Source organism: Geotrypetes seraphini, chromosome 1 (genome assembly GCF_902459505.1).
Source record: "Geotrypetes seraphini chromosome 1, aGeoSer1.1, whole genome shotgun sequence".
NCBI lineage: Eukaryota > Metazoa > Chordata > Amphibia > Gymnophiona > Dermophiidae > Geotrypetes > Geotrypetes seraphini.
This window is the reverse complement of record NC_047084.1, coordinates 441,811,979-441,826,616: the sequence shown is the minus strand read 5'-3', so window position 1 is coordinate 441,826,616 and position 14,638 is coordinate 441,811,979. Positions and strand designations below refer to the sequence as shown.

Sequence of the window (14,638 nt, the reverse complement as noted above, 5' to 3'; positions counted from 1 at the left end):
GAACAGAATGCTAGGAATGATAAAGAAGGGGATCACAAACAGATCTGAGAAGGTTATCATGCTGTTGTACCGGGCCATGGTGCGCCCTCACCTGGAGTACTGTGTCCAGCACTGGTCGCCGTACATGAAGTAGGACCCGGTACTACTTGAAAGGGTCCAGAGAAGAGCGACCAAGATGGTTAAGGTGCTGGAGGGAAAGATTAGAGAAACTGGGCCTCTTCTCCCTCGAACAGAAGAGATTGAGAGAAGGAACATGATCGAAACATTCAAGGTACTGAAGGGAATACACTACTTTAGTAGATAAGGACAGGTTGTTAACCCTTTCTAAGATAGAGAGAACGAGAAGGCATTCTCTAAAATTTAAAGGGGATCGATTTTGTACAAACATAAGGAAGTTCTTCTTCACCCAGAGAGTGGTAGAAAACTGGAACACTCTTCTGTCATAGGGGAAAACACCTTCCAGGGATTCAAGACAAAGTTAGACAAGTTCCTGCTGAACCGGAATGTACGCAGGTAGAGCTAGTCTCAGTTAGAGCGCTGGACTTTGACCAGAGGGCCACTGCGTGAGCGGACTGCTGGGCACGATGGACCACTGGTCTGACCCAGCAGCGGCAATTCTTATGTTCTTAAAATAATATTGTCCGCATATATTCGATATTCGACTCCTAGTGATTGAAACAGCTGACCTATATATATAGATGTTAAATAATATATATATAGATGTTAAATAATAATGCAGAAAACGCTGATCCTTGTGGAACTCCACTTTTCACCGTGAATTTACTTGAGATCTTATTCCCATTCCTTACTTGGAAAAAATCTATATGTTAAGTACAAGATGAACCATTTAAGGACAGTCAAAACGACTCAGATACAGTGAAAAATCAATGATGATAGATAGTAACACTTTCACATAAATTATGCATGATGTCAAATTGTGTAATGCCAGAACAGCAGAGGCTCCACAACAAGTTATATAGAAGGAAAAAGTCTCAGAAAAGGGCTCTCCCACCTCCACAAAAGTGGCTCATTAATAGTGGTTGAGCAGTCACCTCATCAGCAAAAAACCTTCATCAAAACTGATAAAGCTCTTTACGGTGCAAAACTCAAAAAGATAGATGATCGGTACATCAGCTGATCGGTACATCGACGGTGGCCAGCGTTTCACAAATCTGCTGCCTCAGGATGTAGCAAGACCGATCAGACTTTAAAGTGGGATACTGAATGCAGAAAAATGCATCAACAAATAGTTGAGTCTTCAACATTTTCCTAAAAGAATTCCTCTCTCCACATTTTCGAATCTGGCCAACAAAGCCATTCCATAGTTAGATGTAATTTAAAGCTATCATAATCTTCAACATCCTGAGTTTTGTGCCATAAACGTTCTGTTCTTCTTACCTCACTTCTTTTTTTAAAATTTATATTTTATTAAATTTCAAAATTATGTTCCAAGCTTAACATCTTGTACAGAAAGCATAATCTAAGACAACAATTTAAACAAAAATCATCAAAAATCAGAAAATAATTTCTTAATTACACTCAAGTCCTCATAAGTGGTCCAAGAAGCAGAAAAAAAGAGTAATTACTAAAACATAATATTTATAATAAAGATATGTATATCTGCTGCTGAAACAAAGGACTTATTCATTTTATACAGTAGTTGTTACACCTTCATTTTCCAGGCGTCTTAGGGGAGAGAAAACTAACTAAATGAGAAGGATTTACAAAAACATAATTAAAAGAACGGTATCTGATAATACACTTGCAAGGGAACCATAAAAAGAAGCTATCCCCTAGTTGGGTTACCCCTGGTTTCAAATTAGATATTCTCGTCTCCTCTTCTGCATTTCTCTCGAAACGTCGAGGAAAATCTGTATTTTAAACCCCAGAAAATCAAGAATTCAATCTTTATTTGGAGATAACACTAGTCAACAATAAAGTAGCTGGAAGAGCTACTTCTGTATCGGAAACCCGATGTATTACTACACAATGGGGGGATGGTACTGGGGGAAGGCAAACTAGAAAAGGACTTGGGGGTTTTGGTGGATAAAACAATGAAGCCGGCGGCACAATGCGCAGCAGCCTCAAAGAAGGCGAACAGAATGTTGGGCAATATCAAAAAAGGTATCACTACCAGAACGAAGGAAGTTATCCTGCCACTGTATTGGGCGATGTTGTGCCCGAATCTGGAGTACTGCGTTCAATACTGGTCGCCGTACCTTAAGAAGGATATGGCGATACTCGAGAGGGTCCAGAGAAGAGCAACAAGGATGATAAAGGGCTTGGAAAACCTTTCATATGCTGAAAGGCTAGAGAGGCTGGGGCTCTTTTCCCTGGAAAAGCGGAGACTTAGAGGGGACATGATAGAAACTTACAAGATCATGAAAGGTATATAGAAGGTAGAGAGGGACATATTCTTCAGACTGGCAGGGGCAACAAAAACAAGAGGGCACTCAAAAAAATTGAAAGGAGACAGATTTAGAACAAATGCTAGGAAGTTTTTCTTCACTCAGAGGGTGGTGGACGCCTGGAATGCGCTTCCAGAGGAGGTGGTAGAGCAGAGTATGATTTTGGGATTCAAAATGGGATTGGACGATTTCCTGAAGGAAAAGGGGATTGAAGGGTATAATTAGAGGGTTACTATACAGGATATTATACAATTAGGGAATAAATTTTAGGTAAAAGATCACTTACAGGTCTTGGACCTGGGGGGCCGCCGCGGGAGCGGACTGCTGGGCATGATGGACCCATGGTCTGACTTGGCAGAGGCGATGCTTATGTTCTTATATTTCTCCAAAAGTGTAAAAACATCCATAGGACCTTCTTGATGGTCATGATCCTGAATTTCTTGAGACTTCATAGGTAGATAATAAGCCCTTGTAAGGGGGGGGAATAGGGAATTTTCTGGTATTTCCAATACCTCCATAAAATAACGTTCTTACCTCACTTCTAACCTGAAAAATTGCTTCTGATTGCCAAGGGCAAGGTTTATATTGTTCTTTTAATACTATTACTTTTTCAGGCACCACCAAATTCAAAGCATCAATCAAACTATCATTCCATTGTGCCACCATAGCATCTACACTATGTAAGGAGATTATGTACTTACCCTGGTAAGTGAAATAACTACAATATTGCAAAAGGTGAAGTGGGGAAATATAAAGTAGTACAAAAAAAAACAAACCCACAACTCCACTTAAATGAAGCTGAGAGTCTGCTCAAATGGAAGCCTCAGGTTTTATCCGCAGAGCTCAAGCTCAAACCCCTCCCCCCCCCCCACATTATTGGCTAAAAAACTTCCATAGAGTGACAACTCGCTGTTGAGGTTTAAAATAATTAAGGACTGAGATATTTTGTTAAAGGAAAGATTTATAAACTATAAAGAGTTTTACCTCATGCAAAGTTGTCATTTCTTTAATAAGACATTAACTATTTTTTCTGCGGCCCTCCAAGTACCTACAAATCCAAAATGTGGCCCCACTAAGGGTTTGAGTTTGAGACCACTGTTCTAGACCATAGGGGAAGGGAAGCAATCCCCCCAAAATGTCAGGGTGGCTTGCTGTGCCGGCCTTTAAGACCGAGGACCTGAAAGCCGAGTCCCATCTAGCAGCAACATCTACTCTGTAAAACATGGCAAACGTGTGAAGAGACAACCATGTCGCTGCCCTGCAAATCTCCGCAGGAGGAACTCATTTTGCTTCAGTGCACAAAGAAGCACTCCTAGTATAATGTGCCTTAACAGAAACAGGAGATTGTTTTCTAGTAAGAATGTAGGTGGACGAAATGGCCCTACAGATCCACCAGGAGATCGTGGCCTTAGAAGCGAGAGTACCTCGCTTAATTGATTGCATCAGCACAAACAGATGTTCAGAAAGACGAAAATCGATAGTAACCTCCAGATAATGCAACAGAACTCTGCGCATGTCCAACTTTTTCAGGAGATAATTCTGATGTGTGGAACCTGTTGGCTGAAAAACAGGTAAATACACTTCCTGATTGACATGGAATGCTGGAAACCACCTTTGGCAAAAAGGAAGGAACTGTCTGAAGCGAAACTCCTGTCTCCGAAATTTGGAGAAAAGGGTCTCTACAAGACAATGCCTGCAGTTCAGAAACCCTGCGGGCAGAAGTGATGATGACCAGAAAAATAGTCTTGATCATAAGATCCAGGAGAGAAGCATCGTGAAGAAGATCAAAAAGGAGCTCTGGCAAGGCCCGACAGCAACACATTAAGGTCTCAGGCTGGGAACGGATTCTTAACGGTGGCCAGAACCAAAGAGCCCCTTTCAAAAAACAAGCTACATCTAGATGCGACACTAACAAGGATAGGTTATCCCGAGATCGGAAACAAGATAGACCAGCCATCTGGACTCTTAAAGACACCACAGTGAGGCCCTTATCCAGACCAGCTTGGAGAAAGGCAATGACCCACGACACTGGAGCTGAAAAAGGGTCCACCTGATTCTGGTTACCCCAATGTTTGAAGGTGTTCAACTGTTGATGACCTTTTAGATTTGAGAAGAGTAGCGATCACAAGCTCTGAACAGGCTTTACGTTCTAAGGCCGCATGCTCAAGAGCCAAGCTGTAAGAGTAAAGTGACCCGGTTCTTCCATGGCTACCGGGCCCTGAGTAAGAAGGTCCCGGTAGGCACTCAGGCGCAGACTGTGTCCTACCTGCAGTCACATCAGATCTGCGTACCAGGGTCCTCTTGGCCAGTCGGGAGCCACAAGAATGACTCGGCCTGGATGAGTCACAATCCTTTGAAGAACCCTGCCGAACATCAGCTAAGGTGGAAAGACGCAGAGAAGAACATCCTGAGACCATGGCTGTACAACAGCATCGAGCCCTGTGCTTCCGGGCACAAATCTGCAGCTGAAGAAATGTGGCACTTTCCTGTTTTGTGCCGTGGCCATGGGATTGAGGCAGGGCTATCCCCAACATCTCACAATCATCTAAAATGCCTGAACTGAAAGGGTCTACTTTCCGTGATCCAGACTTTGACGACTGAGGAAGTCCGTTTGAATGTTATCCACTCCGGCCACATGTGATGCCGTCAGAGCCAGGAGATGACGTTCCGTCCAAAAGAACAGAAGCCGGGCCTCCTGAGGCAAAAAAAGGGAGAGCCCTTGGTCCCTCCCTGTCGACTGACATATGCCACTGCCGTTGCATTGTCGGACTGACAGCTCGCCCCTCCAAATAACTCTCAGGGCCAGCCAAATGGCCATGAGCTCCAGCAGGTTGATGGACCACTTCCTCTGTGATGGGGTCAAACGGCCCTGAAGGGGACAACGATCACAGTGAGCCCCCCAGCCCTGAAGACTGGCATCCAGGAGGCAAGCTGAAATGGGACACCCTAGCAGAGCAACTGAGGGTGAAACTACCAGGCCATGCTTGTCCTGGCCTCTAACATCCATTGCAGATGCATCTCTAAGGCATTGCGGTGTGGTGCCCAACGAGGAAGCAAGGTATGCTGAAGAGGAAGCATGTGCACCCTTGCTCAGGGGACCACATCCAGCACGGCTACCATGGAGCCCAGCATCTGCAGGTAGTCCCACAATGAAGGAGCCAACTTCTTCAACAGATCTGAAATCTGTGCACACAGCTTTTGTCTGCGAGGTTCGGGCAGGTACTACTATTTATTATTTCTATAACGCTTAAAAGGTGCACGCAGCGGTGTACATTTTAACATACAATAGACAGTCCTTGCTCAGAAGAGCTTACAATCTAATTTAGTGACATTACAAGGTTGGGGAGATTATGGTAGAGGAAATGATACAGTGGGTATAGGTAGCTGACAGCAGTGAGTGGGAGTTAAGAGTTGAAAGCAGTTTCAAAAAAGGTAAACGCGGCCTGCTGCCATATCAAACAGAATTCCCAGGTATTCTAGGGATTGTGTGGGCATCAGATGGCTCTTCTTAAATTTGACAATCCAACCCAAGGATTCCAGCACCTGGAGCACACTCTCTACCATAGAATGCCCCTCTGCCGAGGGCGCTCTGATGAACCAGTTGTCCAGATACGGATGAACTTGCAACCCCATCTTCCTCAGATGAACTGCTACTACAACCATCACCTTGGTGAAGGTCCAGGGTGCTGTTGCCAGGCCAAAGGGCAGAGCTGAAAACTGAGAATGCTGACCCAGCATATGAAACCTTAGAAATTTGCGGTGAGTTGGAAAAATGGGAATGTGCAGATATGCATCTGAAAGATTCAGGGAGGCCAGAAACTCCCCCGAAAACACTGCCGCAATGACCGACTTCATGATCTCCATCCAGAACTGAGGAATCTTGAGAGCCGCATTCTAGAACAGGTCTCCAATCTTCCAACCCTTTCTTTGGTACGATAAAGTAAACAGAGTATCTGACTGAGCAAAAAAAAAAAAAATCGCTTGGTACTGGCTCTGTTGCTTAAATATCCAGAAAGCGCTGAACTGTAACCTGGACTCTGAAAGCTTTTTCCCGACTCCCTGCAGGAGAGAACACGAACCAATTAGACAGTGGTTGGGCGTATTCCAGCTTGTAGCCTGCCAAATAATTTCCAAGACCCATTGGTCTGCTGTAATCCAGGCAGGCAGAAACTCCGATAACCAACCCCCTATCTTTAGAGAGGTCCTCGGCTTCCTGGCATCATTGTGTCTTGTTGGTAATTCAGGCAGGATACGGTCGGATGAGAGCGCCTTTAGCCCACATATCAACCTCTGAAGCCCTGTGAAGATCTCTGCAATGAGGAGGGAGAATACTGTTTGTAAGCATGAAAGTTTCTTCTGGAGCCACGAAAATTAGGACGCCCATCCCCCTTAGGTCTGACCCTATGCGGCAGAGACTTTGGATGACGGTCCATCACACTAGAGAATGACACGGTGGCGGTTTACCCGCGGCCACCGCATTTCAGCCGCGGGTCACCGCCGAAAACGGGGAAGAAAACTAGCAGTCGCTGCGGCGACGGGGACAAGGCCATTCACCGTCCGCGGGGCGGTGAATGGGTCTTGTCCCCGCAGTGAGGCATGAAGGATCGCGCGGTCCCTGCAGCTCACACCCGCCTGCCCAATCGATTCTAGTGTTTAGCCAGCTCTCTCCCTTCTCCTCACCTTAGTTTGTAGATTTTCTTTTTCGGTGACCCGCACGCTATCAGAGAGCCGCGCACCCGCTGCTGCTCAGTTTCGATCTTCTGCTCTGACGCAACCGGAAACAGGAAGTTGCAGCAGAGCAGAAGATTGAACACTGAGCAGCCGCGCGTGTGCGGCTCTTTGGGAAAGCGTGCAGGTCGCTAAAAAAGAAAGCCTGCAAATTAAGGTGAGGAGAAGGGAGAGAGCTGGCTAAACACTAGGATCGATTGGGCAGGCGGGTGGGGGCTGCAAGGACCGTGCGATCGCTAGTGTTCCCGGCTCAGACTGTAAGGAGGGAGTGAAAGGGAAAAGGATTCTGGGCCAAGGTGATGAAAACGGAAAGAAAAACCCACAGCAGGAAAGAAAGGGAAGGACAGGCAGGTGAGCCAGATGCTAGAAGCGGGGGGGGGGGAAGAAAGAGGGAAAAAAGCTAGATGGGGTTGAAAAGAAGAGACACACTGGTATGGAAGAGGAAGATAGGGGAAATCTGGACACAGGAAGGTAACAGAAAGAGGGGAAATTATGTGCATTGGGGCATAGGGACAGAGACAAAAAGGGGACATGCCATGTGGATGGAATATGGACACAGGGGGGGGGCAATGGCAGATACATAGGGGAGATATTAGAAAAGTATATAAAATCTTACCCGTTTGAGGCTTTTATGTATGCAGCAGTGACGGTGACGGGGCGGTGAATGGGATGGCAGTGGCGGTGACGGGGCGGTGAAGAGGATGGTGAGACGGGGACGGGGCGGTGACGGGGATGGTGAGACGGGGACGGGGCGGTGACGGGGATGGTGAGACGGGGACGGGGCGGTGACGGGGACCAATTTTTTCACCGTGTCATTCTCTACATCACACCATCTAAGAGATTATCCAACCTTTTGCCAAACAATAACTGCCCCTTAAAAAGCAGCTGAGCCAGGGTTGCCTTGGGGGTGGAATCCCCAGCCCACTGCCGAGCCCAGAGCATTCGGCGGGCTGATATCGAATAGGCTGAGACCTTTGCTAGTACTCTCAAAAGGTCATATAAGCCATCTGCCAAGTAGTCCATCCCAGCCATAAGCTGAGGAGGAGGATCCACTGCATCAGTCTCTAGCGTACACAACCGATCCATACAGGTGCGTGCCACAAATTACATAGCCACAGCAGCTTTGACTCCTAATTAGCTGTTTCAAAAAGTTTCCTAAGGATCATGACCACCCTGCAACCCTGTATATCTTTTAACATAACGCCCCCTTCACTAGGTAGCGAAGTGTGTCGGGTCACCTGGGCCACCAAGGAATCCACCTTGGGTTGTCCCAGCAGCTGCTGACACTCCTGCGCCAGGGGATACAAGTGAGACATGACCTTAGCATTCTGCAAGGGACCTTCTGGAGAGTCAAACTGTTCTGTGACTAAAAAAATCAAATCCAGATGCCAGGGAAAAACTGCAGATTGAGCGTACATACTGCAGAGCCATGGAGAAGAAGTAGAAAAGAAGAAGGTGTGGGCTTGTCATCCAAGCCCAAGTCCTGCAAAGATCCAGCGCACCCCAGTAGGATCTTCTCTAGGATCTGGAGCCCCGAAGGGATCCGCCGATCCAGCATCCCAATCTGGATCCACTAATCCGAGGAATAAATGATCAGCGAGGTCTGGATTTGTAGCTGGAGCCTCCTAAACAGACTGTGAAGAAGGTATAGCTGGTGCGGCCTGAGACTCTGACATCCCAGATGAGATACCGGTGCTTGGCGACGTCGTAGGGGCAACAGAAGAACATCCAGCTGCTGGACCCCTGGCTTGAAACTCGGACCACAAAATTCTCATGAAGTTCGAGAAGGCATCTGGACCCTGGGGCATAGAGTCACCTTTAGACTTGCGCTTTGACTCGCGGCTCGCCGATAAAGGCGCAGACCCAAGCCATGAAAGTAAAGATGGCTGTCCCAATGGGCTAGCTGAGCGTGTTATCACCTGCTTCTGCAGAGGGGAGGCTGAACCCGAAGTTACCGCCCCCAACCGCGCTGCACGTGGTGCATGGATGCTCTAAAAGCAGCAAATTTGCACAAATTTTACATGAGTCCACACTAAAGAGACCCTGAGGACTCCATCCCAGCAGTTTTCCTGGCAGAAATTCAAAATTTGAAGAAACAGGGAGAAGTTGAAAAAAAGATTGCTAAAAATCCAAGATGGCCACCGGATCCAAATTTGCACCAAAAAATGCAATAAAAACGGCCTTCCCAAAAATAAAAAAATTGGAAAATGGTATAATTCAGGTGGGGGAACCCAGGGGAACACTAGAAAACCCTCAATCCCCATTGAAATTAAGTTTTAAAAATCGCTGATAGAGCATGTCAGCTCCTCTTACTCACAGTACTGAAGACAGATGCTGCACCTGCTTTCTAGCCTCTATGAAAAGCCATAATCAGAAATCACTGCCACACTGCTGGAAAAGCTGTTATCAAACTGATTCTCTGAACTGCCAGCCAGACCCACTGTCTGACTATGCCTCCACCCGCGTGGACCACCGACTGCGCACCAGGACAGGTGGAGGCGCAAAAATGTGCATGCACGCTATGGAACACTGCTGAGCCTCCTAAGTGTGCTGAACGGTCTGCGCTCGACCCCCCCTAACAGGGAGTGAGACCAGGTCAGGACGGCCCTGAGCTCCAAGGAAGATTAAGCAGATTGGCTAACAGGTACCCTAAAAGGAATGGCCTGTCAGCTACAGACTGAAGTCTGTGAATTCTCAAGCAGGCAGCTTTTCAAATTTCTTAAAATGCGAAAGAACCGCGAAAGGGGATGAAACTACGTCAAATTAAAAATAATAAATGTGGGAGAGCATAACTCTAACACCTGTAGCCATGCATGCAGAAGAGAAAGACTGATGGGAGGAGCTAAGCTAGGCTGTGAAGTACTCTAGAGGCGGAGTGGAAAACCTGGAATGGTTCTCTTCTGCAGTCCATGTGGGTAAAGGGAAATAACCCTATGGTCTAGAACAGGGGTGGGCAGCTCTGGTCCTCGAGGGCCGGAATCCAGTCGGGTTTTCTGGATTTCCCCCAATAAATATGCATTGAAAGCAGTGCATGCAAATAGATCTCATGCATATTCATTGGGGAAATCCTGAAAACCCGACTGGATTCCAGCCCTCGAGGACCGGAGTTGCCCACCCCTGGTCTAGAATGTCTCACCTATTGTACTGGAATTTTATATTACTTTTCATACAGAAATGATACGAACAAGCAATGCAACTCACAAAATGAAGCTAATTAAACCAAACAGAATAATTTAATAGGAAGGTAGTTTCTTTCCCTGTGATGTTAATCATGCTTACAGGCAATGTAATATATAATTGAAATGCTATTACCTTCCTAATTAATTACCGCTTCTAAATTACTGAAGATACTGTATCATGTTGACATAGTTCTAATAATCTATGTGGAAACTGCTAAATTACGCAATACATCACCTTATTAACTTTCTCTGCATTGCTACCCACCACCACCGAACAGCCGCAGGTCTGCAGGTGTGAGCTGATGGCACTGCAAAATTAAATAAAAAACAGACTGCTTATTAAAAAATGTAATGACCTGTGTTCCATAACAATCTTCAAGCAGAATGACAATACACCCACTGAAAATTAGAAAAAGCTTATTCTTGTGTCTCACCTGCATTCTTAATGGGACAGGAATTTAGAAGGCTATTTCAAGTATGTTCCTCATGCCTCTACTCACCCATAACAGGTTTGTTCTTCAGGCAATGCGTAATAATATTTCATAAGATACTTGCTTACACATGGCCTCAGAACCAGGTTCTTTTGCAGAACTTGGCTAACCTAGTTTGTATGATGTCTATTGGCTTACCATAAACAAACTTTATCGTCTCATTCTCGGATAGAGTGATATGGTTGCTTTATCTAATCTAAGATTTGTGGATCACTCTATGCTTATAAAGGATCAAGGTGATTTACAAAGTTAAGAACCCATACAGATCATGGGGAGCTTACATTCAATTAAGCAATTAAACAAAAATCTCAAATGATACTAGAGCTGTTTAAAGCATACTTAGTATAGAAAAAGAGATTATGTACTTACTCTGGTAAGCTCTTTTCCAGTAGATAGATGAGACATTCTAGACAGATAGGCAGTGTCCCCACGGCCGCATGCCATCTGCAGAAGGATTCCATTCTGGAGTTTTTCTCTGTGCCTCTGCTGTACTTCACTAGGCTCCACCTACAGTTAGTACCCAAGCAATGAGAGCCAGAAAATAAATGTGAAGTAGACACACCTATGGCAATCAAGTTCAGCAACAAGCGTTCTGCTCAAGAAGTAACATTAGAACATCAACTGAAAAAAAGCCAACAAAGAGCACAGATAAAAATAACATATATCCAGTATACTTCCCACTTCCCAGCCCCCAAGGGCTAACAGGCATCCAAAAAACAATTTGGAGATGCATAAACAGACTAAAACAGTAGGCAGGCACAGGAAGGACAGGGCGGGAGTCTAGAATGTCTCGCCTATCTACTGGAAAAGAGTTTATCAGGGTAAGTACATAATCTCTTTTTCCAGTGCAATAGGTGAGACATTCTAGACAGATGGGACGTACAAAAGCAGTCGCCCATAAACTAGGACAGGCTTCCTGCGTCAATCCATAAGACCAAGGACCCAAAGGCAGAGTCATCCATTCTGTAAAACTTGGCAAAAGTGTGTAGAAAGGACCATGTTGCCGCCCTGCAGATCTCCTCAGGGAAGACACCTCTAGCTTCAGCCACACTGCTGGTAGAATGTGCCTTGACAGAAACGGGAGACTGTTTCCTAGAAAGAATATAGGCTGACAAAATGGCACTACAGATCCACCTGCATTCAGTGTTCTCTATCTCTTGTCTGCTGGTGGATGACCTTAATCTATTTATCTGGATTTCTCTGCTGCCGACACAAGGAAAATTGCATTTATTTATTTACTTGTTAAATGTTATGGTGCCAATTATTCATCTTTTGACTCCCAAGGAAAATCATTTGTAAACATTGGGAAATATTGGACCCATCTGAGCTTGTAACCTTTTCCAGCAAAAAGACTTACAGTGCTTTCTGTTGAAACGTTTGCTGGGGCAATTGTAATCAAAAAATATTTTTCTTCCCTTCAAGAAATGGCAGGAAACTAATGCTGGGTTTTACTAAACTGCAGATGAGCTTCTTACCGCGGACCGACGAGATAAATGCTCCGACGCTCACAGGAACTGAATGAGAGTCGGAGCATTTACCTTGTTGGCCCGTAGTAAGCAGCTCTTCCACAGTTTAGTAAAAGGAGCCCTACATTCTTGGGCAAAAGTGTTTAACGACTGTACAAGAAAAGTTGCATGAACAAATATCAGACAATTAGCTACATGTAAGCAGTAGACTTCAACATTCATACAAGCAAGTTTTCTACACTTTTGTAAGGCCAATCTTCAAACTGCAGCCTTCGTGGCTTCAAACTGTGCAAGTGGAGATATTAGTCTGCTCATTTAGAAACCAGTAGTGGCAAAGCCATCATGGACCAATGCAACATCTATTTCATATACTGTATATTTTCTAGCCTTGTGATATGTGTATTTCATGGGCCATGCACACATGATATCCCATTCTTTTATGCAAATTTATATTTCAATAAGGATTGCATTGCAAAACAAATAAATATAAATCTTGTAGAGTAATATTTCCTCTTTCAGATGGTACAAGTTAGAAAAAGATTCAGGCAGACTTTTTTTTATAATTGACCCTGAAAATTGACAAATTTCAGCCCTTCTATCAATGGGGCAAAATTTGAAGGAATGTTCTGATGCAGCTATTCATACTGAATTGCTGTAAATTTGACAGTGCAGTGTTCAGTGCAAGGACAATCTATGATAAAAATCTGAAGTCTGTATCTACTTTTGCTGTGGAGCTATAGCAGCTGATAAACTGGTCAAAATCTGTCATGACAAACTGTGACAAGTTTTAAGGTACACTTTGAGCAAAATCTTAAGCGGGTTTTTGCATCCATGAAGCTCATAGTTTAGACATTTTATTGGCCATTTATTTAGTTGTTGGTCACTTTCTTAATTGGTTTTAATATCTCACTGTAGTGACTGTGTTCCTTTGGAAATAGAGAACTGTAGCGATGAACAGAAACACAAGCTCTCTCTTCATATCTCCAAGGCTTAATTTTATCTCCAAGGCTTATATTACAGTAGATGTATCCTTAAAAAGTTCTTCCAGATGCTGATTGGATTAGATGCCAATTTGCTTAGAATATATTGTGCTTCAGGATATGCTAGAGATAATCTGGAATGAATTCTGGAATGAATTCTGGTATTGTACAATCAAGATCTGGAATATTTGTAAGTGCTGTTGGGTTTGCACCATCTCATTGCATAAGGTCTGGGATGAGAGACAGGAGTTTTAAGGTTGAGCAAGCCAGGAGGGTTTCCTTAGTGTCTGAGATCAAGACTTACATCCTTGCATTTGAGGAATCAGAAGGAGGAATAGTTCTTAGAGTTTGCAAAGGACTCGCTGAAAACAACACCTGGTTCCAGCAATGTGGACATTGGTAAGCCATGCAGGAAAACATAATGAGAGGTCCACGGAATCTTGTTATTGAAGTTGCATTTGTTGACATAGAAAACCCGAGTACTGTAAAAATATTTATTTATTCAATTTTCTATACCATTCTCCCAGGGGAGCTCAGAATGGTTTACATGAATTTATTCAGGTACTCAAGCATGCTTCTCTGTCTGTCCCGGTGGGCTCACAATCTATCTAATGCACCTGGGGCAATGTGGGGATTAAGTAACTTGCCCAGGGTCACAAGGAGTAGCATGGGTTTGAACCCACAACCTCAGGGTGCCAAGGCTGTAGCTTTAACCACTGCATCACCCTCTCCCTGAACTCACATGTCCATTTGGAACTGAAAGCCTGTTGTGTAAAGTCTCAGGGGCAATTTCTCCAAGTGGGTTAGTTTTGTGCATACTGTTACAGGAACAAACCTCCTTCAAGCTGAAGCCTGCTATGTGTAAGCTGGGATATCATTGTTCATCACTATTCTGAAGAAAGCTATGTTTGAATCCTAAAACTGTAGATTGATACTCAGAACCCGACAGTGTCTTATTTCTCAGCAAGGTCAAATTCCAAGCTAACATGCAGCACTATCCGCATATGTAGTTTGTTATTGGACGGCTTGTGTGCTCTGTGTTAACATTTTCAGAGCTGAGCATATCTAAAATTTTGATGCAATTTTACATCCAAGGAGACATACAAACTTGCATATGACTATTTAGTAATTTTGCTATTTTATTTTACACTGAGTAAAAATTAAATTTAGAGCATTTTCTCAAAGCTCTCTGCTTGTTCACTTTCTTACGTAAATATATATGTTGATTGACAAGATTTAGAAAATGAAATATTACTGCCATTCAATAGGGAATTCTCTCTAGAAGTCATTTATTGGCTAGTGTAGTGTGAAAGAAATACTCTTCCTTTTTCAATCAGATTACACATCTTTACCACTTACTGGGTCACAGGAGAGGCTGCTAACAAA

General features: G+C 44.3%; 1 protein-coding gene across 4 annotated transcripts in view; it reads right to left on the bottom strand.

Moving 5' to 3' along the window:
• Positions 1-14,638, bottom strand: part of C9orf72 (C9orf72-SMCR8 complex subunit) — a 114,285-nt gene that overhangs the window by 58,862 nt on the left and 40,785 nt on the right. For 3 of the 4 annotated variants that reach the window (XM_033919873.1, XM_033919857.1, XM_033919864.1), the window contains exon 5: positions 10,551-10,623. In XM_033919873.1, coding sequence (XP_033775764.1) covers positions 10,551-10,623 — 73 coding nt within the window. Of the gene's footprint in view, positions 1-6,497; positions 6,719-10,550; positions 10,624-14,638 lie in introns of those variants that run through there. The other variant, XM_033919883.1, reaches the window with a different exon arrangement.